The sequence below is a fragment of the Brachypodium distachyon genome, chromosome 1, assembly GCF_000005505.3.
Source record: "Brachypodium distachyon strain Bd21 chromosome 1, Brachypodium_distachyon_v3.0, whole genome shotgun sequence".
Lineage (NCBI taxonomy): Eukaryota > Viridiplantae > Streptophyta > Magnoliopsida > Poales > Poaceae > Brachypodium > Brachypodium distachyon.
In genome coordinates this window covers 67,398,171-67,421,494 of record NC_016131.3, presented here as the reverse complement: position 1 = coordinate 67,421,494, position 23,324 = coordinate 67,398,171, and the positions used below count along the sequence as shown (strand labels likewise).

The following is a 23,324-nucleotide window of genomic DNA, read 5'->3' as shown; positions in this document are numbered from 1 at the left end:
ACCGCGACCCCCATGATACAGCATGACTAGTCTGTGATGGCTCATTGAACCGCGTATGTTATTCGATCGATCAGTTCATGTTAGCTTAACAGCTAGCTGACAGGTCTAGTTGGGGTGACACCGTGGTGCAAGTATAACCGTTGATGGCTCTTGCGGTGTCTCGTCGCGGCGACGCGGCCTGATCTCGTAAAGGTATGGGGACACGGCCAGTGCTGACAAGTTCCGTGGACGAGAGAGGGCCGACGAAAGAGCAACGTGGCCGGATGGGAGCTGCTGCATGCGGCCTGCGGTGCAGGAGGGCCGCACCGAAGCGACAAGCGAGACGGCCCATAGATCGAGCCGCGACCAGACGCGCGCATGCGCATCGGCTTTCAACGAGGAGCTATAGCTGTTGGAACGCGCGGGCGTGCGGGACTTTGTCCTACTCCGGTGTACTCTTCGCGTACAGTACGGCGTGCGTGCGGTGTTCGCTGCTTGCTGAGTAGAATTGGCCGTGCAAGGAAGGAAAGGAACGGCCGCACTTAGCTTCGCGACTTCCTTGTTTTTTTCGAGAGAGAGGCTGCTTTTTTTTTTTTGAGAAAATAGAGAGAGGCTGCAGAGAGCTCGTTCCGGCCGGAACTTCTAGCCCGCCACAGGCCCACGTACAAATACCATTCTGCGCCTGCGCCAGCACTAGTCGGACTGGGCATCATCTCACGGGGCCGTTCCTGCTTCTCGGGCTTAGCTCAGCCCAACTCGCCCGTTGACGCGGCTGAAAAGCACGAAGGGCATTCATGACGGTTGGGTTAGTCAAAAGTTCCTCTAAAAACAAGGTTAGTCAAAAATTAAACACCTACGAGATGAATTTTTGGAACACCTACGAGATCTCAACACCTACCAAACTTGCATATCTATTTAGATGCATGGAATACGTCACTGTTCACTGGCTTGGCGGGGTTATATTATGTTGTGGACATTAGGGGTAATGGAATACGGACTTGAGTTGTGTTGAGCCGAGTCGAGCGGTACGTACGAAAAAGAAATCCACCCCTGTTAACAAGAGATCGTAGTAGCACGTGAGACTTTGAGAGGGTGTATAGTAGCCTGTCACGGTACGAAAGAATATCCCGCGGATATATCGAACCTATCGGAACATGTACCTCGAATATTCGCACACCGGCCCGCGCGCCGCACTGGGCAACAGCATGCGTGACGGAAATTAACGGCTGTTGTGCCTGTACGGGTCATGCATCCATCACACCAGGGGTACTTATTGTAACGAAATTATTGCGCCCTTTTGGTACAGGAATTAACAGAGCGCTAAGCTTCTGCGTTACCGGCCAACTTACGTACTGGCTTTCTTTTGAGTTTTCTCCTGAAAATTCATGGCAAGACTTTGTGTAATGGGGTCGATATATAAACGGTCGTCTAGCTTTCTTTTGAGTTTCCCCGTGGACATTGTAGCGATCACTTACCATCAATAGAGCTGCGAAAACCATCAGAGCCTTCTGTCAAAAAAGAAAAGACAAATAACACTACGAGCATGCATAAAATTAGACGGCAAAATATGAGAAAAAAAGAAGAAGGAAATATCCAAAACTGCAAAGTCCACGCGGTGGAAATGGTATTTCTGCTACCGTGTGTACCCCAATAGCTTCCGGATTATTAAGGACATCCGAATAGTACAATCAGTATTGACTCTGCACATCATTTAGAGTTAAAGGTAAAATAACACGTACAATGTTTTGTATCTTTAAACTAACTCTAGATAATTTGTTAGCATTAAATGCGATGTTGTGCAATGGTTAAAAAATCGACTCTTAGCTAACTCTTAAGTGATTCTTGGTCAATTCTTTCATTAGGAGCATCCAAAATAGTAGAGTCAGTACTGACTCTCCACGACATCTGGAGTCAACGATAAAATAACACTTGCAATGGCCTGTGTCTTTAAACTGACTCTAGATGATTTGTTATCATTAAATGAGACGTTGTATAATGGTTAAAAGGTTGAATCTTAGCTAAATCTTAGCTGACTCTTAGTCGATTCTTTCCTTAAGAGTCCGACTCTCCATGAATAATCGGTTCTCTTATCTCTCCTATTTTTCTTTCATTACATAAACAAATTTTAAATAAGAGTCCGCCATTGCGGATGTCCTAAGAGTCTGACTCTTCACGAAGAGCCAATTCTTTTCTCTCTTCTATTTCTCTTCTTCCACGCGAGCAAATTTTAAATAAGAGTGGTTAAGAGTCAGCCATTGCGGATGCCCTAATGAGTAAAGTATGCATTGGTGGAAATTAGTGCAGTTCGGAGGGGCCGTCATCCCCCCGGCTCAGAAATTTTCTTTCATTACCAGGTGCATATTTAGATTTATAATTAGCGAAATAGCTATTTTTCAACCTGTCGCCTCCCCTGGACCTTCTTGTCTAGCTCCGCCACCGAAAGTATACTACACATCCTCGTATTATATGTTAGGTGTCAATTAGATCCAGAAACTTTGAAAATTCTAGATCCTCAAAATTCACTCAGTTTTAACTTTCTAAGTCCAAATCAGTTGAAATCAACCGGTGCATTAACCATTGAACAAAACTATTTCGAAGCTGATTTAGGAGGATTTCAACATTTAAGTGCATATTGTCGCCCAATGTATAAAAGCATACGTCGTACGTGCACAGGAGGGTGGGTCAGTTTTCACTCCCTTCGCCAGTTCTTAGAGCATCTCCAGTCGAGGCCCCTAAAGACCCCTAAACGGGCTTGGGGGGCGCCAGCGCCAAAAAAATGACCCAGCCGTGGCCCCCAAATTGTTTTTTCATCCGGCGGGACCCAACTTTAGCGCCGGCGCCCCCAGGCCGAACCCAACCCAAGGGGAGGCGAGCGGGGCCGCCGGCTTCACCCGTAAATGTGGCAGGCCTGCCCTGTCAGCGGCATTAATCATCTTCACCGGCATCCGTTCGGCTCCCGAGGCTAGTAATGGCGGTCTGCCGGGTCAAAGCACCGTCGCGCCTGTCGGTTGCCTCGGGGGGGCGCGCCGTCGCCATTCTTCCTCTCGCCCTCCTCCTGCTCGCCAGCGTTCTTCTCAGATGCAGACTAGACGTCGTCGACGCGAACAGGTGGATCCGCCGTTGGCTGACGGTGGAGGAGGCCGATGCCCTCCATCGCGCCGGTTACCCGCGAGGACTAGGCTAGGGTTTTTTAGTTAAATATTTTGTAATAAAAAACTCTATGTTTAATTAAGTTTCAGTTAAATTTTGCCGTCTTCATTTAAATTTCGCCGAGTTTAGTTAAATTTTACTTAATTTCATTTCTTGGGGGAGTTGGTATTGGATCCGCGGGTGGGTTACAATGGAACCCAAACGGTTTTAAAAATGGCTGTGCCGGACACCGCGTGGGAGCCTCTGAGCCTCTGCTGGAGACGCTGTTATAGCTGTCTGAGCTGTGAACTTGTGACCTGTCCGAAGAAAATGCCGCGCCATGGTGGCACTTACAATAATGCTCGCACATGGTGGGGCCAAACTCGCTGCAAGACAAAAGGCAGAGACCGTAGATTACTTTTACACCGCGAATTATCGACGAACCTGATTGGTTCGTACGTAACACAGTTTGATGTTAATTACGCTTGAACCTTACAATTCTCTAGCCATCGTGATCCAAGTCAGCAGTGTCACCTCCCACCCATGAGAGATGAGACTCGTTGCGCGAACCGCTCCACGATACCCCAATCATGCGCGCGAGTACCACATGGAAAACAATGACACCGATCGTGTTATATATCGCGTGCTGTAGATGAGGAGTACTGGAGTAGAAAACAAAAAACAACATCATCTTGGTATCTCCCAATTGCCACGAGAGGCAATAAGAAAGCACAAAGCTCCAAACAGAAAGGCTGGCCACTCACCAATTGGGGAAAGTGACAAGTCGACGATTCGACAGCCTTTCGTGTGCCAACTTTATTTTGTCCTTTAGAAAGTACCTCCTGCCTAATTAGGACTCTTGATCCATCGCATAGATCAAACCCCGCTGGCAGCACTGCGTTTGTGATAACTATAAAATTATCTCCTGACCTTTCTTTTTAGCAGGTGTTACGTGTGTATGCCTAATGGTGTATGCGTGCCCCAGTGTTTCTCGAAGAAAAACACTATTGCTTGCTTGCTTGCGATTGCAAGGCAGCTAACCAACCAGAACCAAGTGCATGTAACCACTAACTTGCCCTGGTATCCCTCTTGAACCCTGCGGGCTCGATCCGCTACCACTATATATCCGCATCGTACTGTCCATCGCTTTCTCGCTTGCCTTAACCCCATTGCTGCCGTGCCCAGCCCTTCGCCATCCGGCCATCGATCGATCCCCATGGCGAGAAGCCGCGCTCCGATGGCCGCGTTCCTCGCGCTCCTGGCCGTTGCCGCTGGTGTCGCCGCGGCCGAGCTCACCCGGGTGGAGCACCCGGCCAAGAACGACGGGTCGCTGAGCCTGCTCGTCGTCGGCGACTGGGGCCGGAAGGGCAATTACAACCAGTCCAGGGTCGCCGAGCAGGTACCCCCCATCTTTCGCCTGATCTCCTTTGAATTTGATCCGCTGGTTCGTGTTAGGATTTTGATTGGACAGCCAGGGGAAGGGAAGGAGGAAGAGGAGTGGAGGAGAGGGAATGAAACCGTTTGGTAGGCTGTTGGCATAGCCACTTGTCGTTTCGGCCGTTGTTTAATGGGAAAAAAGGTCGTCGTTGTTCCGCCGGAAAGGCGCGTACCGGCCCTTCGCCTGCGCCTGATCTTCTCTGTCTCCTTTATTCCTTTTTTAAACAAAAATCCTTCTGGCTCCCTTCTGCGTGTCTCCCTCCCTCCATGGATTGGAAGATCGAAGTTCGGGAACTGCTACTGTCTGCTGAGCCATGGTCGGGGATTTTATTTATTTTTATTTTTTCCGTGTAGATGGGGAAGATTGGGGAGAAGCTGGACATCGACTTCGTGGTCTCCACCGGGGACAACTTCTACGAGAACGGCCTCACGGGCGTCCATGACCAGCAGTTTGAAGAATCCTTCACCAATATCTACACCGCCAAGAGCTTGCAGAAGCCGTGGTACCTCGGTAGGATCCAATTATTTCCCCTCTCCTTTTATTTCTACTCGATGCACTTCAATGTTTATCTCGTTGTGTTGCTAAGCTGTGACTGTTGAGTCTGTGACTAAGACTTGGGTGTTTTTGTTTCTCCCAGTCCTAGGGAATCATGACTACAGGGGTGATGCGCTAGCACAGCTTAGCCCAGTCTTGCAGAAGCTCGATGAGAGATTCTTTTGCATGAGATCATTCATTGTTAATGCAGGTAGATAATCATTTTGTTTTGTGGCTGGGAAAACATGCTAGATTTATTCATTTCAGAGGAAAAAAGATTTTATATATGTGAAACTCTGGTGGACTGACTCTCTTTACCACCTACCGCGATTTTCACAGAAATTGTGGATATCTTCTTCATCGACACCACCCCATTTCAACTCAAGTACTGGACTCACCCAAAGGACAGTCACTACGACTGGAGAGAAGTGGCACCTCGAGAAACATACATAGCTGATCTGCTGAAGGTGCACATTTCGAATGAAAGAATCGCCATCCATGTTAAAACAAAAGACCAGATGTGTTACAAAGCAAAACGAACTGACATTTCTTTTCTGTAAATGCTCCAATCTAGGATATGGACAAGGAGATGAAGAAATCAACTGCAAAGTGGAAGATTGCTATTGGCCATCATACCATGAGGAGTGTCAGTGACCACGGGGACACCAAGGAGCTACTGCAATTGCTTCTTCCCGTCCTCAAGGTTTATTCAAGTAGCCTCACTATTAGTTTAAAAAGTCCAGACAAATGATCTTTTTATGATACTTTCATGCCATTCCAGGTTAACGGCATTGACTTCTATATCAATGGGCACGACCACTGCCTGGAACACATTAGCAGTAAAGACAGGTTAACATCGTTTGATATAAATCGTTCTTTTTAGAGTAGAACATGCACGGGAAGTTGTCTAACCTTAATGCAACCGCATCTGTTGTTCCAGTCCAATCCAATACTTCACTAGTGGAGGTGGTTCAAAAGCATGGCGAGGGGTCTACCAGCCAAATGATGATAATCTCCAGTTCTTTTATGATGGACAAGGGTTCATGTCCCTCCAGCTAAACCAGGACCAAGCTGACTTCATCTTTTATGATGTTTCTGGGAACATCTTGTACCAGTGGAGCTCAAGTAAAATAAGCCACCTCCAGCCCTCCATCTATGTCACTGAAAAATGAGGCAGATGCAGACCATGGCAGAGAATTAGCTCGGCTATGCTATTTGTAAAAAATTGAATGTGCTACTGTGGTAACAGTGGAGAAGGAAATAGATTGGCATTAATTATGGTGTGTGGTTCGCTGCTGAATAAATATTAGACTGGCTGTGAATTCTGTACAAGTATGTTGGTGTTCATTCATTGGTTCTGAACTTCTGATGGATAAAACAGTCACAGGGATTTACTTATGTGATACACATTTAGAGAGATGGCATATAAACTAAGTAGTCACCTTTGCATATTGGTAAGGATTCAACAAGAGTGCAAGACTATTAAGAGTGAAAGAAGTACTAAAAACTATTACATCAGGCATGAAAACTATAAATAGTATACTAAATTTACACTTGTGAAAACGCAGGCAAAAAGTAAATATAACCTGCTTGCAAGGTAACTGACGACTCATATAGAACGTTCTTCAAAATAGAACAGGTAAGAGCTAACATTTAAATCCAAGACTCTCCAAAGATTTGTTGGATTAATGCTAGATAACGTCATATTTATGTTATCGTTATGCTATATTTCCATATCATCAGGTCAGTGCTGAATTCCCTTCACAATATACCTGGGTTTCGGAGGAATTAACAACAAAAATTGTTTCATTGGACAGCCAAAAGGGCAGAAATGTTGACAACTTTCTCTTCAATTCTTCTGAATAACTCTCCCACATAGCAACTGCTAACACAAAATCGCTCCATTCAAAAGCAAACTCCATATTGTCATAAGATCCAAATATGGTTTGTGCAAGGCCATGGTCGCACGGCAATGGTAGTTTCATTCCTCTTGATTGTTGTATTTGTATAGTATGATTGCAAACTGTTTCTGAACCACCAGCAGTCTGTTTTCTCCTTGCTGCCAACTCAGGTGCTTTCCAGTAGTAGAACTGCACCACCTGATTAAGAGATTTGTAATGAATGCAACTCACTTCAGAGAAAAGGCAGGCCACTTAAAATATGTAGGTAAAAAGTGCATTGTTTATATTCTCAAAAAATGTTTCGGCTTGCTAATCGGGGAAGATGCAATTCTCTAGGACAAGCACAGATATTTTCACATGTTGCCATGGCGTAATCATTCAACTATAATTGTCAAACAAGCAAGCCCAAACAATAAATAAGTCATACTTCCAAATCAAAGTTCTACAATACCATTGAAGTGATGGCATCTTAAACTTGCAGGAAATGCATAGCCAGAAAAATATAAAAATATTAAGAGGGAAATAAAATGTGGTTGCTATCTCTTCATAAATTCTTCAGCAGTTCTGATATCCCTTTGTTAAGTTTTTTCGGCGCATATCCTAACTCAGCCCCCCATCTGGGAACTAGTTCAAATGGATCATCTTTTCAAGCTGTCTGATCGGCCTTCCACAGAAAATGGGGAAAAAAAATCTTATTCCTAGGATATACATGGCTAAACTTGGCTTACAACAAGATGTTGATCAAATTCAAATTCATTGATTTTCAAACAGGACATCTTGAAACTTCCGAACAATAGAATATTTCTTGGAAATTTATTATCAACCTCTTCCTGGAATAGTTTTGAGAAGTTAAATAGCCTGGGAATCATAATTGCCAGGTTCGCTCGATTCGCCACTTCCCATGAATCCGTCGGTTGGTTCGTGAATCCAATGACCCCGATTTGTGAATCTGATTTTTTTTTGTCTTAGTAGACACTTCGTGTACAGAATGAATATATGGCACGTTGCTGGTCCAGTTAGTGCCAACAAATACCAAAACCAGGATTAGAAATAAATGGAGGGAAAATTTGCTGCCGACTCTGTTCTTTCCCAACCATGGCGATCCCCATCCTCCCCCTCCTAGCTCCACTGATCCACCCATACGCCGAGCCCGCTGCATGCAACCATGCCAGCATTCACCTGTTGGTCCCCGAACCTCGGACATGCCAGCACTGGCAAGTGGCAAGCTGCTCGCCACTGCCTCCTTGACAGAATTCCAGCCGCAGTGGCTCACGAACAGTCCGATGGATTCTTGCTAGAGGGCATGAAGCTTTGCCTACGACGGAGGTGATGCGCGGAGCCACTGCATGGAGGTAACTTGTGGTCACCGTCGCTCCTGCCATCATGTCTGTGCCGCCGTCCAGTCGCCGCTGGCCGTTACCCACAAGGGCCAAGCTGCTTGAAGCCATAAACACCTACGGGCCTGCATCAGGTTAGCCATTGAATCCATTTTTCAGGTTCCTCTTGAGTATGGAGAATCGGGTCGTGACTTCCGATCAAACTGGACAAATTCGTACTCCAAACTAGTTTGGAGTTCGACACCTCTCCAAGCAAATCCGGTAAGGTTTTTCTCCTCCTTCCCTTCTCTTTGTGTTTCTCGGTGTACAAACAAGACTCTGTATTTCTTTCAGCATTCATTTTATAAAAAGAAAAAATTAAGGTAGGGACTGCCCTTCCGTTCAGCTACAAAAAAAAGTATAAAAGGAAAAGGGGTTCCTTAATGAGATAGGTTTGCTAAGAGGTACTCCCTCTGATCCTACAAGAATTTAGGATCGGAGGGAGTAGGCTTCATAGTAAGTCATATTTTATAGCATCTCCCAGTAGCAGGGATGGCTGTTTCATTTGTTTCCTGTTTCCCCAGTTTTTTTTACTATCTATGCGCAGTTAACAAATTTTAATCTATTCTAACAGTAGGACTCTCACCACAAATTTTAATATATTCTAAGTTTCTAACAGCAGGACTCCCCCCTACTGTATCCTTCCCTTAAAAATGGTCAGAAGTGACGGAGATGATCCTAATGCACTGAATCTTACTGCAGAATTATCAAAAAGTTTAGTGGATACCTGAAGAGCATGTAAGCTGTTGGCAAATATCTTCTCGAAGACATCGTATCTCCTCCCAACTCGTAGTGGCTTCCCAAGCAACTCTATAGGGTCTTCAGATGCTGGAACAGATCTACTGTTACTGTCTTGGTCACTGCTTGCACAGAAAATAAATCCAAGAATGTGCAATCTAGCATATCGTATATCAAAACCAGACTGATCATAGGAAAACCAGTACATGTTATCCGAGGCTGGTAAAGGAATGTAAGAATTCTGAAAAGCTGGCTCATAGCTCAATGATGTCTGGGAGAGAAAAGCAAGGAGCTTTGGATCTTCATCATAGGCACTATCTCTGGTGAACCAAAGAGTAACGGTGAGCCTTTCACCTTCAGTGACCTGTAAAAGACTTACTATAGTTTGTTAGTGAATAAGAAATGGCTTGTGTTGCATCAATGGACTGAAATTTTCCTGATGAAATAACACCACGACTGCTAATGAACTGAGTTTCTTTTCTGCAAAAATCTATGCAAAGGAAAGAGCATAAACATTTCATAACTAAACAATTAGTTTAGAATTAGCTCTTGCCACTTCTACAGCTTGCTTTTACACACTTTTGTATTTGATCCGTTAAAGGAAAACATTAACAACAATAGTGCTCTCATAATATCGAAATAAAGGTAGAAAAAATGATAATCAACACTACTATAGGAGAATAAGCGTACATAAAAGCAGCTGACCCACACAGGAAAAAGAAATGTACCTCATCTACACAGTGGACATTACGACTGTCAGCAGTATAGATGACAACATCCTGGAAAAAAATACTTATAAGATGCAAGAAATTAATATTGAAAAATATATTGACAACATAAATGACTATTCTGATAAATGCATGTACTGTGTGTGTGCTGCTTACACCAGCAACTGGAACAACACAGGAGGGTTCCCCATCCTGAAACCGCAAAATTCCACCCTTATAGTCCTTTCCATGATTGTTCAAGTAGCACACAGCCTTTGTATTAAGAGATGATAGGAGAGGAGACAAAAGGTCAGCGTGTGAAAAGATTACATATAAAAGAAGAAAACAAAAGGTCAATTGATCAAGGTGGGGGGAAAACTCATAAGTGATAAGCAAAGTAGAACTAAAAACAATCCCCATATTGCATATGGATGTCATTATCTAGCAACAAGGATAATATGCACAATGATCCAAACTTTCAGCATACATAGTGTCATGATCATTTCTTACAGTGTGCATGCAAGTACTTAAAGTGGTTTAGTAATTCCATGCAGGATACATAATGGCATGTGCACTCTATACAATTAGGAACTTAAACATCTCACCAACATGGCGGTTAAGCACCAAGCGTTGTGTGATATCACTGTAAGAAAATAAAAAACTCGACATGTAAAGGGGAAGAGAAACCAGGCTAACAAGCTGAATTCCCAAGCCCAGTTTGGTCCTCACCGTGAAGACTCTTTGTCTAAGATAAGGTTTATTGTCGTCACTGTGCCATCCAATAGAAGCTCCCTTGCACCAACTGCATACCCAATAAATAGGTTTTCAATACCGAAAGCATTACTAGTTTCAAGTATTGTCAGAAGCTACCTTTCACCAACTTCGACAGTAAGGTCTATTTGTATTAGACAACAATTTTCTAGATCTATAAGGTGGATTATCTACTGTTATGCAGTTGCAAGAATTATAAGAGAGGGAAAATATAATAACGAATTGCAAAAAATTATTGGCCAAAAGAAAGCAACTCCTTGAAATCAGTTCTTAGAAGTGTGGTTTTGCGACAGTTTAGAGGTTTTAAGAAACTTACTCTAATCAAAGCATCCAAGACACTGTCGATGCTGATGTGAAACTAGTACTACTACAATCGACAAGATAGAAAGGGGTGATGCGATTGGTTAGAACCTGATAAGTCCGGTGAATTCGACGAAGAGGTCGAAGTGGCACGAGAAGAAGGACTCGACGGCGTCGCGGAGCTGCTCGCGGATAGGCACGAAGGGGAGCAGGAGGTGCCCGCAGCCAGTGGCAGCCAGGTGCGGCAGCGACGTAGACACCACTGACGGGCGGTACCCCGCCGTGCCGCAGCTCCGGTGCACGAACTCCAGCTCCTGGCCACGCACCGTGTCAGATGATCGATTCGGATCCCTCCAAGCTAGAGTTTAGGGTTTTAAGAGGATTCGGAGGAGGGTTTAAGAGGGTTTAAGAGGAGTATGATTTACCTTGCAGGTCTCGGGGGAGAGGAAACCATGGAGGAGAAGGCGGGGGTGGTCCACGGTAGCAATCGGCGGCGGGGAAGCGGCCATGGTTGGGGATTTGGAGGTCAGGTCGAGGCCGGATTCAGATTCCAACTTACCAAGGCCATTGACACCAGTGTTTTTTAGTATTATCTGCTCCACATTAGAACCTCTCAAAAAATCTACTACCCCGTACTTCAAATTAGAAATCACTGTTTGGTAGAGAGGGATTAGAAGGAATTATTCCTACTTTCTCGTAACAAAGCACTTCATTTCTGTAGCAATTAAAAACACTTCACATAGAATGTCTAAAAAAAACTAAGGCCTTGGTTGGTACTCCCTCCAATTCATAAAACGTATCGCATACTTAATACAAAATTTATACTAACTTAGTACAAATGGACGACACTTTTTATGCATCGAGGGAATACTAGTGTTTTTGCAATGTTCATAAGATATTATCCATTTCAAATTGAAAATAACTAAAGCCCCAAATGGTTGTTTGGTACAGAGTAATTAGAAGGGATTTGGTGTTCACCCAGTACTCCGCAAAACCAGAAACAACTAATCTTCTCAAATACCAACAACACTGTTGACTAAAAAATACACTAGTTGAGTATCAATGTTCCGTGTCTTGGGCCGTAATGGCCAACCTGCATCCTACGGTCCATGGAGTTTTCTTGGAGTACTCCCTCCATTCCAATAAACAACTCAGGCTCGTTTTGGATCACAATTTTTTTGAAGGAATTTTGGAGGAAAGGATTCCTATGGAAAATAATCCTTTAGATTCTTTGGAACACAGGAATCTATCATAGAAAAACCAAAGGAAAGTTTCCTATACATGTATTTTCATAGGAAAAGCAAAGGAAACCAAACATCCACTCTGACCTCATTTTTTTTCTATCCTTTGCGTTGGTCGAGGCAAACAAAGAAACTATACCGTCTTTGACAACCATAATCTCTAATCAGATTCACATGCAGTGTGTGGATAAACAAAATCAGGACTTATTGATTGGCTTTTAAAATACATGCGGCGAATATTTTTTGATACTCTCACCTAATGACACCACATGTAATTCATTTGTATATTAAAAATCTATATAACTAGTTCATGACATGAGACATGCACTTGACTAAAGAGCTGGTATGATGCTAATCAAATACTCCCTCCGTTTCATAATTCTTGTCAAAATATTACATATATCTAGACACTTTTTAGCAATAGATACATCCATTTTTGGGCAAATTTGAGACAAGAATTATGGAACGGAGGTAGTATTATGTTGTCTTCATGAAAAAATGGTGCAATTAATTTTCTTAAGTTCTACATTCCCATGTTTGGTTTCCCTATGTTCCAGCCGGTTCTTATAAAAAAAATCCTGTGTTATGTAATCCTATGTTTTCCACTTGCATTCCTATCATATTCCTGTGTTATTCTATTTCTGTGTTTTGTAATCCTATGTTTCAAAGGGTGCCTCGTATAGATTTGTGCACTTTGACCAAGACAGCTCTCGTTTACAGTACTTGAGCAGTCATATTGGTTTAAGATTAAATGGATGAGAGTAGTTATTGACGGGTGCGGTATCTAATAAAAAAACGAGATGTATTATAAAAAAAAAGAAAAAAATATATGATGTGTTTTGTGAAAGGGATGGAGTATTTTGACAGGCAACGGTTAACGGCGCAGGGTTCAGCAGTGACTGGGGGAGGGGCTCGTATCGTTGGGTAGACTGTGATCTGGACACGCTTTCTTCTTTTTGAGAATTGTGGACACGTTTCTAGTTGTAGACATAATTGTTGTGAAATGAAATGATTGAGAATGAATCTATGATTGTTCCATTGATTGATGTTATATTTATACAAGGAGAGGAGGCGCCTGTGCATGCACAGACGCCCCAATATTTGGCATTGGCGTCCCAAAATTGGGAAAATTGGGACGCGAGCAGTTACTAGTTAACCACCATGTTAACTATTAATTAACTAATAATTAATCCTAAATGATCATATACTAATTAATATTAACACTCCCCCTTGATCAATTTGCTCCGTTGCTATGTATATGCTTGTAACATCATGGAATCTTGTAATCTTGTAATTTCCTCCAAAAACCTGTGGGAAAAATATTGAGGAAAGTAATACTAATATTGATATGTTGTGAAACTCCTTCCTAAAAACCCAATGGGAAAAATAAGGAGAAAATGGTACAACATATATTGATTATTGTTTCTTGATAATTCATATTGAATTTTGTGAACAATAAATATGTCTTGTATATTATCTTTAAAAAGCCCGGTGGGGAAAATAGATAATACGACATATAATCTTATGTTGATATTACCTCATTAAAAACCTTTTATGAGAAACTTGTGAGTAAAAACTCATAATAGGAAAAGAGTGCAATATGATGTTGTGAGCAGGTTAAATTCTTGTGAACACTCTCCTGATGCTTGCAAAATTTTAAGTTGTCGCATACCAATCCCATAAACACATTTTTGAAATGTGGAGTTGGGTAAGGACTTAGTGAACAAATCTGCGAGGTTATCACATGATTTGGTTCGCAAGACGTTTATTTTCCTCACTTTGTAGTATATGAGGATAAAATAGTTTAGGTGCAATATGTTTACTCATATTGCTCTTGATATAACCTGTTTGCATTTATGCAACATAAGCAGAATTATCTTCATAGATAATTGTAGGTGATTCAATCGAATCAATAGCACATGATTTGTATGTGGTTTTTCTAACTTTGTGGGATCTGATAAGTAGTCAGAGTCAATTTATCCGATAGTATTGGAGTTATGATATTTCTTGTCCATCTTCTCATAGCTTAAATGAATCTTTCTCTACGTCTAGGTATCGAACAACCATGAGAGATTTGGTGGATAAGATTTGTTTATGCTAAATTTTTCCAACATTTTCTAAATATAGGTACCTCGGTGTACCATAATATTTGAGAACCCAAGTAAATTTGGCTTTACCCGGATCCTTCATCTTGAATTCTTTCTTTAGGTGATTGTATGTATCACCAAACTTCTTGATGTATACACTTGGACAATCATGTTTGAGTAGTCCTTCAGTGAAAGAAACTCATTTAGTCAGTTGTACCAATTTCCCCGACTATGCTAATAAGCCATATAATGACTTATGAAGGTTTTACACTACACATGTCGCGTCTTTCGTGTGCATTTGGAAATTGAGATTCCTTGAGGAACCTATATGTCCAAAATAAGTGACTCATAAAGATATTTTGTCACCGCGTCTATCAACTGCATAAATAGACGATTTAGAACTGCAATTGAAATATGTTATCGGAAAATGATTCCATGCATATATGGAGAATTGGTTTCGGGTATCTGTGTGAACCCTTGTGCTACAAGCCTCGCTTTTGAGTTTCACCACCTCGTTATTTTCATTCCTCTTTCGAAAGAAAAATTGGTGTAGGTATTACTTTCGCTGATACCTTTCTTTTTATTGAGCGAAGTTGATTCTGCTTGCATTGCATCCTACGATTGATCCAGTCCGAGTGTATACACCCTATGCCATGGCCATGGTCTTTGGACCAGGATCATTCGGGAGGTTGTTTGCAATTATAGTGCAGAAATGTATGTCGACAATTTTGTAGTCTTTTGATAATTCTCCAAAATCTAGATATTTGTGCATGGTTCAGTGGGTTGATCAGACAGACGTGAGATCATCGTATAGATGATTATATACCCATGATGACTATTCACAGTTTCCCAATGCGGTTTAGTCTAGGTATTCCGATGTCCTAGTCATTGTGTGCACTATTGAGCTGGGTTTGTGGAGGTTTCCCTTCCACTGGGCGGATACTCCCATTTGGTATCTGTCAACGTGAAGTTGAATTGTATTTACTGATTTTTTAGAGTATACTCAGAAGTTTCCTTCGTTGCTTGCAAGGAGCTGAATCATGTGGTGTGACCATATTTCTCCCCCTCATGTATTGAATGGGGAGTTAAGTTGTTTTTTATTGGTACCTCCACTCTTTCAGGCACATTAGTTGCATGATTCAGAGGATTTTTATGATACCGTTGTAGTCAGTAAAAGAGTATGTCAGATTATTTGCAATGTGTTGCAAATGAATGATTTTCTGAACTAGAGGTTCAGATCCTTGAGTACGTGGATTTGAGGAGAAAATGTGTTGGACATTCATATTGATTTTCTGGCATTCTTTCTTGTACTTGAGATCTCCCCCTAATGCTTGGAAATGCTCCTTGGTGATATAGACAGCGTACTAGCCATGAATAACTCCCCCTGATTGGGGCTCGAGGTATTTGTAAGTGACGGAAATACAGTTATCCTCACATAGATCCCAAAACTATGAGGGGCCATTGATGTACATTGGGGTGGTGATATCGGTATTTAACCGAATAGTCGCAGATGGGAAATCTTTGGTAGATATCCACATATAAATAGGATAGAGGAATTATAACGATATGCAGTTGTTCACTTGTGAATTAAGTCAGCAGTGTGTAAAACTGCATGACCAACAAAATTGTTCATAATTTTCGTATCATCCCGATGTCAGGATGAACAAGGCTATCATGCCATGTCTGGAATGTATTGACATTCTGAAAAATTATTTTATACGCAACATGATCTACAGGTTTGATGTATATATAGTACAATCCGGACGATAAAGAAATGATTTTTCAAGAATTTGTTTGCCATATCCGTTACTTTGTTAGAATGAGAAATTCCAATTGTTGTCATCATGGGTTTCTATATGAATCCCATTTCGACGGATATCTCTAAAACTTATTAAAGTATAGAGTTCATGGAGCCGCTGTCCACTAGGCAAAATTGTTCGTCCATTTTGGATTGACTCCCGTAGAAAACTATGTTGATACAATAATTTAATATTAAAATATGTTGACAACATTTACTATAATTATTTACAACAACATTTGGACATAAATATAGATAATATCTATTTTGGAGATAGGTAAACTAGCTTAGGTCTCCATACATATCATTTGAAGTAAATTCAACGATCATGGTCTCCGTGCTCATTAGGTCCTCGGACGTTTGGAGTGGCAGGTTGTTACTTGGTTCCTCCATAATGTCATGTGAACAACCAGTTTCCTTGGAATTGTCAGATTGGAGATTGAAGTGTGATTCAAATCTTGGTCCTTGTTGAGCATGTTGCTTGCGTCCCACGGATTAGAGGTACAGATCTACCAAATGACGGGGGGTACGGCACTTCTTTGTGATATTCTTATAGCACCCACATTTCTGACAAATATTAGATTTATCATATTGTGGCTTGAAAGTACCTTTTCCCTTTTCTGATACACGTGGCTGAAAGTTCTTGTTGCTCTTTTGCTTGCCTTTGAAGTTTGTGGGTCGTCGAGATGATTCATCAAACTTGTTATTTTTCTGAAAATTGGCATGCAGCTCAGGCAAAGGTGCAGCGCCGACAGGGCGCTGATGATGATTCCTCATGAGGAGTTCATCATGCTTTTAAGCTTGAAGTAGAACATGGATAAGATCAGAATATGTTAAATTGGCGTGCACGATATTGTTGCTGGAGGATCCTATCGGCCGGAAGCATGGTGGATAAAGTTTTTTCAATCTGTTCCGCTTCAGAGGGTTCCTTCTTGCAAAATTGCAACTTTGAACAAATTTTATGAACGGCATGATTGAACTCTCCAATGGATTTAAAATCTTGTAGACGGAGTTGAGTCCATTCATGTGTGGCTTCAGAAAAAATCACAGCTTTCTGCCGTTCATATCTAATTTGAAGGGCGAGCCATAATGTGTACGGGTCTTCTTCCATAAGATACTCTAATTCGAGATCAGAATGGATGTGGTTCCTTATAATGTATAAGGAATTATATTTGTATAGATCTGCAATGGGTGCTTGTCCCTCCGGAAGGGGTTGGATGGCCGCTGAAAGATTGCGGGTCGCAAGGCTCACTTTTACGTCCATTGCCCAGGTTTGATAGTTATGGCCGTCGAGGGCAAGTTCATCGAACTCTTTCCTGATCATTTCGCCGTACATGGGGTTGAAAACCATGGATTTTGTGAATTACTAGTGGGTAAAGCAAAACCGTTGTGGTAATTGTTGTAAATAAAATTGCAAAAGTGTATGAAATTTAAGCGACATTAAATTCATCTGGTGTAGACCTCAAATAACACTTTGAAGATAGTCACCAATTAGTGGTGTAGATCTCTCAGCTCTACGCGAAAAATTCGCTGCTTTCAATAAGGTAGTCATTGTGTACATCCGACACAATGTAGACCTCTCAGCACACGAGATAATTCGTCGCTTTCGATAAAGTGTATGTTCGCACGGAACATTCAACGCCATTTAGCATTTTACCGTTATTAGAAGTCTATAGTACCTTGTGTTTCGCATATAATTAAACTGAGGTACTCACGTAGTGATAATTTTTGCTTATTACGAAAGGAGTCTTTTCTTGAATTAAGTCAAATTTGTGCATATAATGCGATTTGAGACTTAATTGATGAAACAAAACTCTCAAACTTGTAAGAAATATATATTTCAATTGCGGAGGCATAAATATCACATGTAATAGGAAATGCATATTACACAAACACATTGAACATGATGATATTTACATAGACATTTGCATAGTAATATGTCTATAAATAGAGATCCAACAAAAAAATACTGGATTGTAAATTAATATTAGTCCAGGGACTTATAAATATGAACAATGCTACTGTAAAGCAGAAATTAGGACCAAATCGCGAATGAGCGAAAACATCGGACTTTTCAACAAATCTGGCCTTTGCCTGTGGAGGGATGGCGTCCTGGGCTGTGCAGCGTCCTGGGCCTGGGCCTTGCTGGCCTTTCGGGGGGAACAGGGGAGATAGAGAGGGGTTTAAAGGTGGAACGGGGTGAACGACTAGGGTCCCCTGCCGATTCCCACGCCCGACGGCGCCCTGTCGTCCTGCCGATTTATTTTTTTCGTTCATTCATCCTCTCCCCGATCCTTTCTGCGCTGCCGCCCACCACCATGCGCTGTCGCCCGCCACCACGCGCCACCGCGCATAGCATAGAGAGAGGATGGGAGGCAGAGGGCCCCGATCGCTTCTGTTGCTGCCGGCGGCGGTCTCCCGTATGCAGGAGCGGCGCCCGTTGGGGTCGAAGGCAGCGGCCTGGCCCAAGGCGGCGCGCTGATCGAAGTTGGAGGAGGTGCCACGCCCTCGGCCGATATTTATTTTGAGTACTAATTAATCTTAACAATAATTTTACTTAATAATGGACCGCTACAATTTTATACTCCACTTCATAGCTTAGCCACGAAAGAATACATACCATTTCTGAATCATCCGGCCATCGACAGTTTTGTCTCTAAGCTGAGACCACTCACTGCTTCCACACGCATCACCTTCTGCTCAATGCTTAAAGTTTTTCTCCTCTAAGTTGGGTCCCGGCTTATATAAAAAAACTCATTTTCATCGTGAACAACTAGTCCTCGCATCTCAAACTCAGCCTTTCTCCAAGCATGATATGCTATTTTAGTCCTTAGAGATTGCCTCTAGATGAAGAGGTGGTTTTCAACTTCATTTCTTAGAGGCACATGCCTGCAGTCCTTGGAGACAACCTCCAAGCCTTAGAGATGGTTATAGAGGTAGGTATTTTAAAAAATGTGGATGCTCTTAGTAACCAGGAAACTTCTCGAGGAATACTATTTCAGTGATTCACTCCCTAAAGACAAATTAATACATTGCCTGTTTTTCTAGGATAGGAATGAGTTGGGGTTTGCTGTTTGGCTGTGCCTGACGTGTCACGTAGGGCTGGAACCAATCGGTCCTTGTAATGACTATTGCTCCCGATATAAAGGAATTGGTACTTGCTTGCGCCTCCCCGGCAACTCTGTACACACCGGCACCACCATTCCGTGGGCATGGAGGGCATGGCTGGCGCCGTCAGGGACCTGGCCACCCTCTCCACGCGGCTCTTCCTCCACCTTGGAAGCGAAAAAACTAACATGGCCATCTCACCGTTGTCCTTCCACTCTGTGCTCGTCCTTCTCGCTGCCAGTGCCACGGGCCACACCTTTGCCCAGATCGTGTCCTTCCTGGGCTCCTCTAGCGACGCAGCGCATGCATCCCTCGCCTCTCAGGTAGCCTCTGGTATTTTCGCTGGGGACAACGGCGGGGAGCCTTACATCCGGTGCGCCCTAGGAGTTTGGGTGGACTCATCGTTCCCGCTTAGGCACGATTTTGCAAAGAAGGTCACCTCTCAGTACAAGGCCGGGGTGCGAGCCATGCCCTTCCAAGATAAGGTAATCATCCATCCATTAATTATTCGGGAACAGCTTCTCTTGGTTGGTGCGACAGAACTTGATGGATCACATATCTACTCTTCTTCTTTGCATTCTTTGCTGTGTCCAAATTAAGGCTGACGAGGCCAGAGCTGAGATCAACCGCTGGTTCGAGGACAAAACGGATGGCTTCATCCGAGAGCTCATTCCGCAAGGCCAGCTGGACAACGATACAATCATTGTCATCGGCAATGCGCTCTACCTGAGAGGCACATGGCTGGACCCGTTCGACCGCGATGACACCATGGACGGCAACTTCTTCTTGCCTGACAGTGACAAAAGCAGCTGCGCCCCTGTGCGCGTGCCGTTCATGACGAGCAAAAACAGACAACTTATCAGCTGCCATCCCGGCTTCAAAGTCCTGCAGCTGCCCTATGAGGGCGGCGGCGACCACAAGTTCAGCATGCACATTTATCTCCCCGATGAGCGTGATGGCTTACAGCCCTTGGTCCATGAGCTCAGCTCTGACATGGCTGGGTTCTTGGATAGCTGCGTTCCTGCAGAACCGGTCCAAGTGGGAGACTTCAGGATCCCCAGGTTCAAGGTGTCGCTCAAGATAGAGGCATCGAAACTTCTAAAGGATCTGGGGCTCGAGCGTCCGTTCCAATTTTCGTATGACTTCGCAGGGATGATTGACTGCCCCAAGTCTCTTGCGGTGGCAAACGTACTTCACGAGTGCATTGTTGAGGTCAACGAGGATGGAACCATAGCCGCTGCATCCACCGAGGCTGACATGATAATGGGCTTCTCCATCGAGGGGGAGGAGCACGTTGAAGTTGTCGACTTCGTGACGGATCACCCATTCTTGTTCCTCGTCAAGGAGGACAAGACTGGCCTAGTGCTTTTTGCAGGGCAGGTGGTCAATCCTTTGCTCTAGCTCTGCTAGAAATTCTTCGGTGTCAAAGTGGAATAATAAATAATCATCTGTTTCTGTCTACAACTGGCTTGATCCATAAATCTGTATTTGCAATTTCATATTGTTTAAATTTATTTGTCTATCAGGATTTTGTACTTCCGGATGGGGGTGACTAACTGACTATACAATGATGGTACCTTGGATAGACCTGGCGACGGAACGTTCCAACGACACGACATGCCATTTCCAGGTGTTTCGATTGCGGACGCCAACAGCTGGTTTCTCAGACTAGCTTCCTCCCTTTCCCTCGTTCCCTGTGATCTGTTTTCGTTATGGTTCATAATGGAAAGGGAGAGGCTGGGTTTGAAAACACGCGCTCTATGCTCTAGCCCACGCCCACTTGGTCATTTCATTCAAGAATATATGTTCCTAGAAACTGAGGAAATGATTATACCAAAAATAACATACAAAATCAGTGTTCTCATCGAGCTGCCTAATGCCCTAATCAGGGCAAACAATAGTAAAAGCTAGAGAACATTCGTTTGCTGGCATTCCCAAGAATAGATGAAAAGGCGAAAATTGCATTCTTCAATAATGCGGCCATCGGATTCACTGGACAGCTTCGCCTCCAGCTTGACAAAATATTTCCCTACTTTTAACGAAAATCATGAAAAAGTTGTGAGAACTCAATACAAGTATTACAGAGAGCATGGCATTCATAAAGCGTGCCATTCAAGAAAATATTTACCTACTTTGAGCTCTGAGCAGAATTTGCAGAGTACCATGAAGATCACCCTAAAATTTCAGTTGCACAAATAAATTCAAGAACTACAGAACTTAACCTAAAGTAAATGTACCACGCCACCTAAGAAATCCTACTGTTCTACTTTCTTCCTGAACTTGACAATTTCCGTCCCAGACTGGGACCATGAATTTGAGCAACTGGATGCCCACCTGATACATTTAACCTACCAGAAGCTTGATTATTGATGAATTCTGCTAGAACAGTGAGTAATGCCCATCTGATACATTTAACCTGCTGGAATTATTTTTTTGTCAAATATCTTTCCAGAAAAATGGAAACAAGTAATTCACAATGTAGGTTCAATAAAACAACACGACCATAAATGCAAGAGATTTCCACACTGGAAAATACAAAATTACATTAAGCAACTTTGGCAAAGACATTAAACAAAAGTGACTGATTCTTCCCTAGTGTATCATGAAAGCAATCTGTGGTAACAGACGTACTAAGCAATTAGATGATATAACCCATAGAGGAATTTTATCAGACGTCTTGGAGGTATTAATATAAAAAAAAGTAAACCATGAAGAAACAGTTTCAAATATTATCGTGCCATGGCGTCCCACAGAGGAAGATGCCCATCGCAGTCTTGCCATTGGTCACTCACTCCAAACCGACAACAAGAAGTCACATTTGAACATCAACTTGATAGATACCCAAATAAGTAAATCACCACAGATCCTCATCCTGTCCATGCATCATAATTAAAACCAATTTGTTAACAACAGTGAGGGCACTAATTGATCATTGATCTGCTCATTATCCTCAAGAAATTGAAAAATAAGCAGTTAAATTTTGTTCTCTTCTCGAACCTTATCTACATGGAACTAATATTACCTCTATGAATGAACGCCGGACATTAAAAAAGGAGCACATGCATGGCTGCATCCGCTTCTGCTTTTGTGGTGAATTTTTTTGCCCAAACAGGAGGAGGGCTGACACTAAGAGAACAAAGATAGCCCATTGATAAGCTGCTCTCATCTCATACCACAGGCGGAGCTTGGGGTAAAAAGTGAACACTGCATATACTACACTTCTGATCATTTGCTGTTCCTTCTGCTGCCAGCAAACTCCTCTGTCCGCAAACCAAAGCCAGCACCTGCAGCCTTAACATTCTGAAACATACAACTAGAATATCGACCCAGACACGGCTGCTCACAAAACTGAACGCACAGCATCTAAACAAAATTATACAGAAGGTGTGCGTGTCACCATCCAAGAATGCATGCATGATTAGGAGTTAGGGCAACCAAGGTCACACAGAAGGCACAAGCAACACTTGTGTTCACTTTATTATTATTATTAAACACAAGATGTGTCGCACTCACATGTTCGGGTAGCTGGCCTTCGCAGCGATCCCACACATGCCCCCGGGTTGCTGAACCCCACGCCTAGCGTACATGTAACCCTTATCTCCCCAGGAGGTGCCATATGAATTCTTGACTATCCAATGCCGATGACAGTGACTGCATGCAGGTAAGGTCCACAAGGACCCTCGAAGATGCCCCCCTTGTACTTCATGTAGGCATTATCCTTCTCCAAGGCGAGCCCAGCCACGACAGGCTGGGCTGCCACAGCCTTCATCAGATCAGCCTCTGTCTTGCCGACTGCCGTGTATCCAGAGATACTGACAGCATGGTTCTTTTTCTTGGACTCATTGCATTCACCCTGCTGAGCAGTGAAAGGGTAGTCCTCCTCCTTTGAAATTCCACCGTTCTTGATGATCCATTTGAAGGCCTTCCGCGGGGAACCTCCCCGGCAGCCGCGATTGGTGTCATCACAGTCCACCAGCAGCTGGGCAGAAAGCTGGAGGGATAGACCAGTCCGGATCCCATAAAGGCCCTCGATAGATGCTGCGGTTGCTAATGCCCAGCAGCATTCTATGTTGAAAGAAAACACGTCATGCCAGTGAGAAGAGAGAATAAGTACAGGTTACACTAGAAGAACAAATCTTACCACAGCGTCTTTGATCCAGCGGAGGCAGGATGAATGGGTGGCTCCTCCAGTCAACAGCTATGGGAACATCAGCCAT

The 23,324-nt window shown here is 43.1% G+C and overlaps 4 protein-coding genes and 1 long non-coding RNA gene across 12 annotated transcripts; 2 read left to right on the top strand and 3 right to left on the bottom strand.

The window, feature by feature from the left end:
• Positions 1–4,059: 4,059 nt before the first annotated feature.
• Positions 4,060–6,431, top strand: LOC100829740 (purple acid phosphatase 17). Of its 3 annotated transcripts, XM_014897505.2 has the most exons (8): positions 4,060–4,188; positions 4,294–4,507; positions 4,900–5,056; positions 5,184–5,291; positions 5,420–5,547; positions 5,655–5,783; positions 5,862–5,929; positions 6,021–6,431. In XM_014897505.2, exons 1-8 carry the CDS (start codon positions 4,067–4,069, stop codon positions 6,250–6,252), a joined length of 1,158 nt encoding a protein of 385 aa, XP_014752991.1. In that variant the 5' UTR covers positions 4,060–4,066; the 3' UTR covers positions 6,253–6,431. The 3 variants fall into 3 exon arrangements, with proteins under 3 accessions (XP_014752991.1, XP_003558401.1, XP_024312704.1); XM_003558353.4 differs by lacking the exon at positions 4,060–4,188 and having other exon boundaries at positions 4,228–4,507; XM_024456936.1 differs by lacking the exons at positions 4,060–4,188; positions 4,294–4,507 and adding an exon at positions 4,661–4,710.
• LOC104581832 (prolyl 3-hydroxylase 1) lies at positions 6,381–11,505 on the bottom strand. 3 transcript variants are annotated; one of them, XM_024456935.1, is made up of 8 exons: positions 11,299–11,505; positions 10,985–11,187; positions 10,532–10,604; positions 9,962–10,075; positions 9,824–9,874; positions 9,302–9,459; positions 9,085–9,217; positions 6,381–7,179 (listed from the first exon to the last, which is right to left on the bottom strand). In XM_024456935.1, exons 1-8 carry the CDS (start codon positions 11,380–11,382, stop codon positions 6,820–6,822), a joined length of 1,176 nt encoding a protein of 391 aa, XP_024312703.1. In that variant the 5' UTR covers positions 11,383–11,505; the 3' UTR covers positions 6,381–6,819. The 3 variants fall into 3 exon arrangements, with proteins under 3 accessions (XP_024312703.1, XP_024312702.1, XP_010228908.1); XM_024456934.1 differs by having other exon boundaries at positions 9,085–9,459; positions 11,299–11,497; XM_010230606.3 differs by having other exon boundaries at positions 9,085–9,459; positions 9,980–10,075; positions 11,299–11,492.
• A 6,733-nt stretch (positions 11,506–18,238) lies between these two features.
• Positions 18,239–21,312, top strand: LOC100826315 (serpin-Z1). The gene is made up of 2 exons (XM_003561792.3): positions 18,239–19,592; positions 19,708–21,312. The coding sequence occupies exons 1-2, from the start codon at positions 19,212–19,214 to the stop codon at positions 20,506–20,508; spliced, it is 1,182 nt and encodes a 393-aa protein (XP_003561840.2). The 5' UTR covers positions 18,239–19,211; the 3' UTR covers positions 20,509–21,312.
• On the bottom strand, positions 20,925–22,730 carry LOC112269788. 4 transcript variants are annotated; one of them, XR_002961865.1, is made up of 2 exons: positions 21,236–22,730; positions 20,925–21,139 (listed from the first exon to the last, which is right to left on the bottom strand). It is a non-coding gene; the product is annotated as an uncharacterized LOC112269788 (long non-coding RNA). The 4 variants fall into 4 exon arrangements; XR_002961864.1 differs by having other exon boundaries at positions 20,925–21,136; XR_002961867.1 differs by having other exon boundaries at positions 21,240–22,730.
• A 5-nt stretch (positions 22,731–22,735) lies between these two features.
• LOC100826002 (chymomexicain) lies at positions 22,736–23,324 on the bottom strand. Its single transcript, XM_003561791.4, has 2 exons — positions 23,249–23,324; positions 22,736–23,172 (listed from the first exon to the last, which is right to left on the bottom strand). Exons 1-2 carry the CDS (start codon positions 23,322–23,324, stop codon positions 22,736–22,738), a joined length of 513 nt encoding a protein of 170 aa, XP_003561839.2.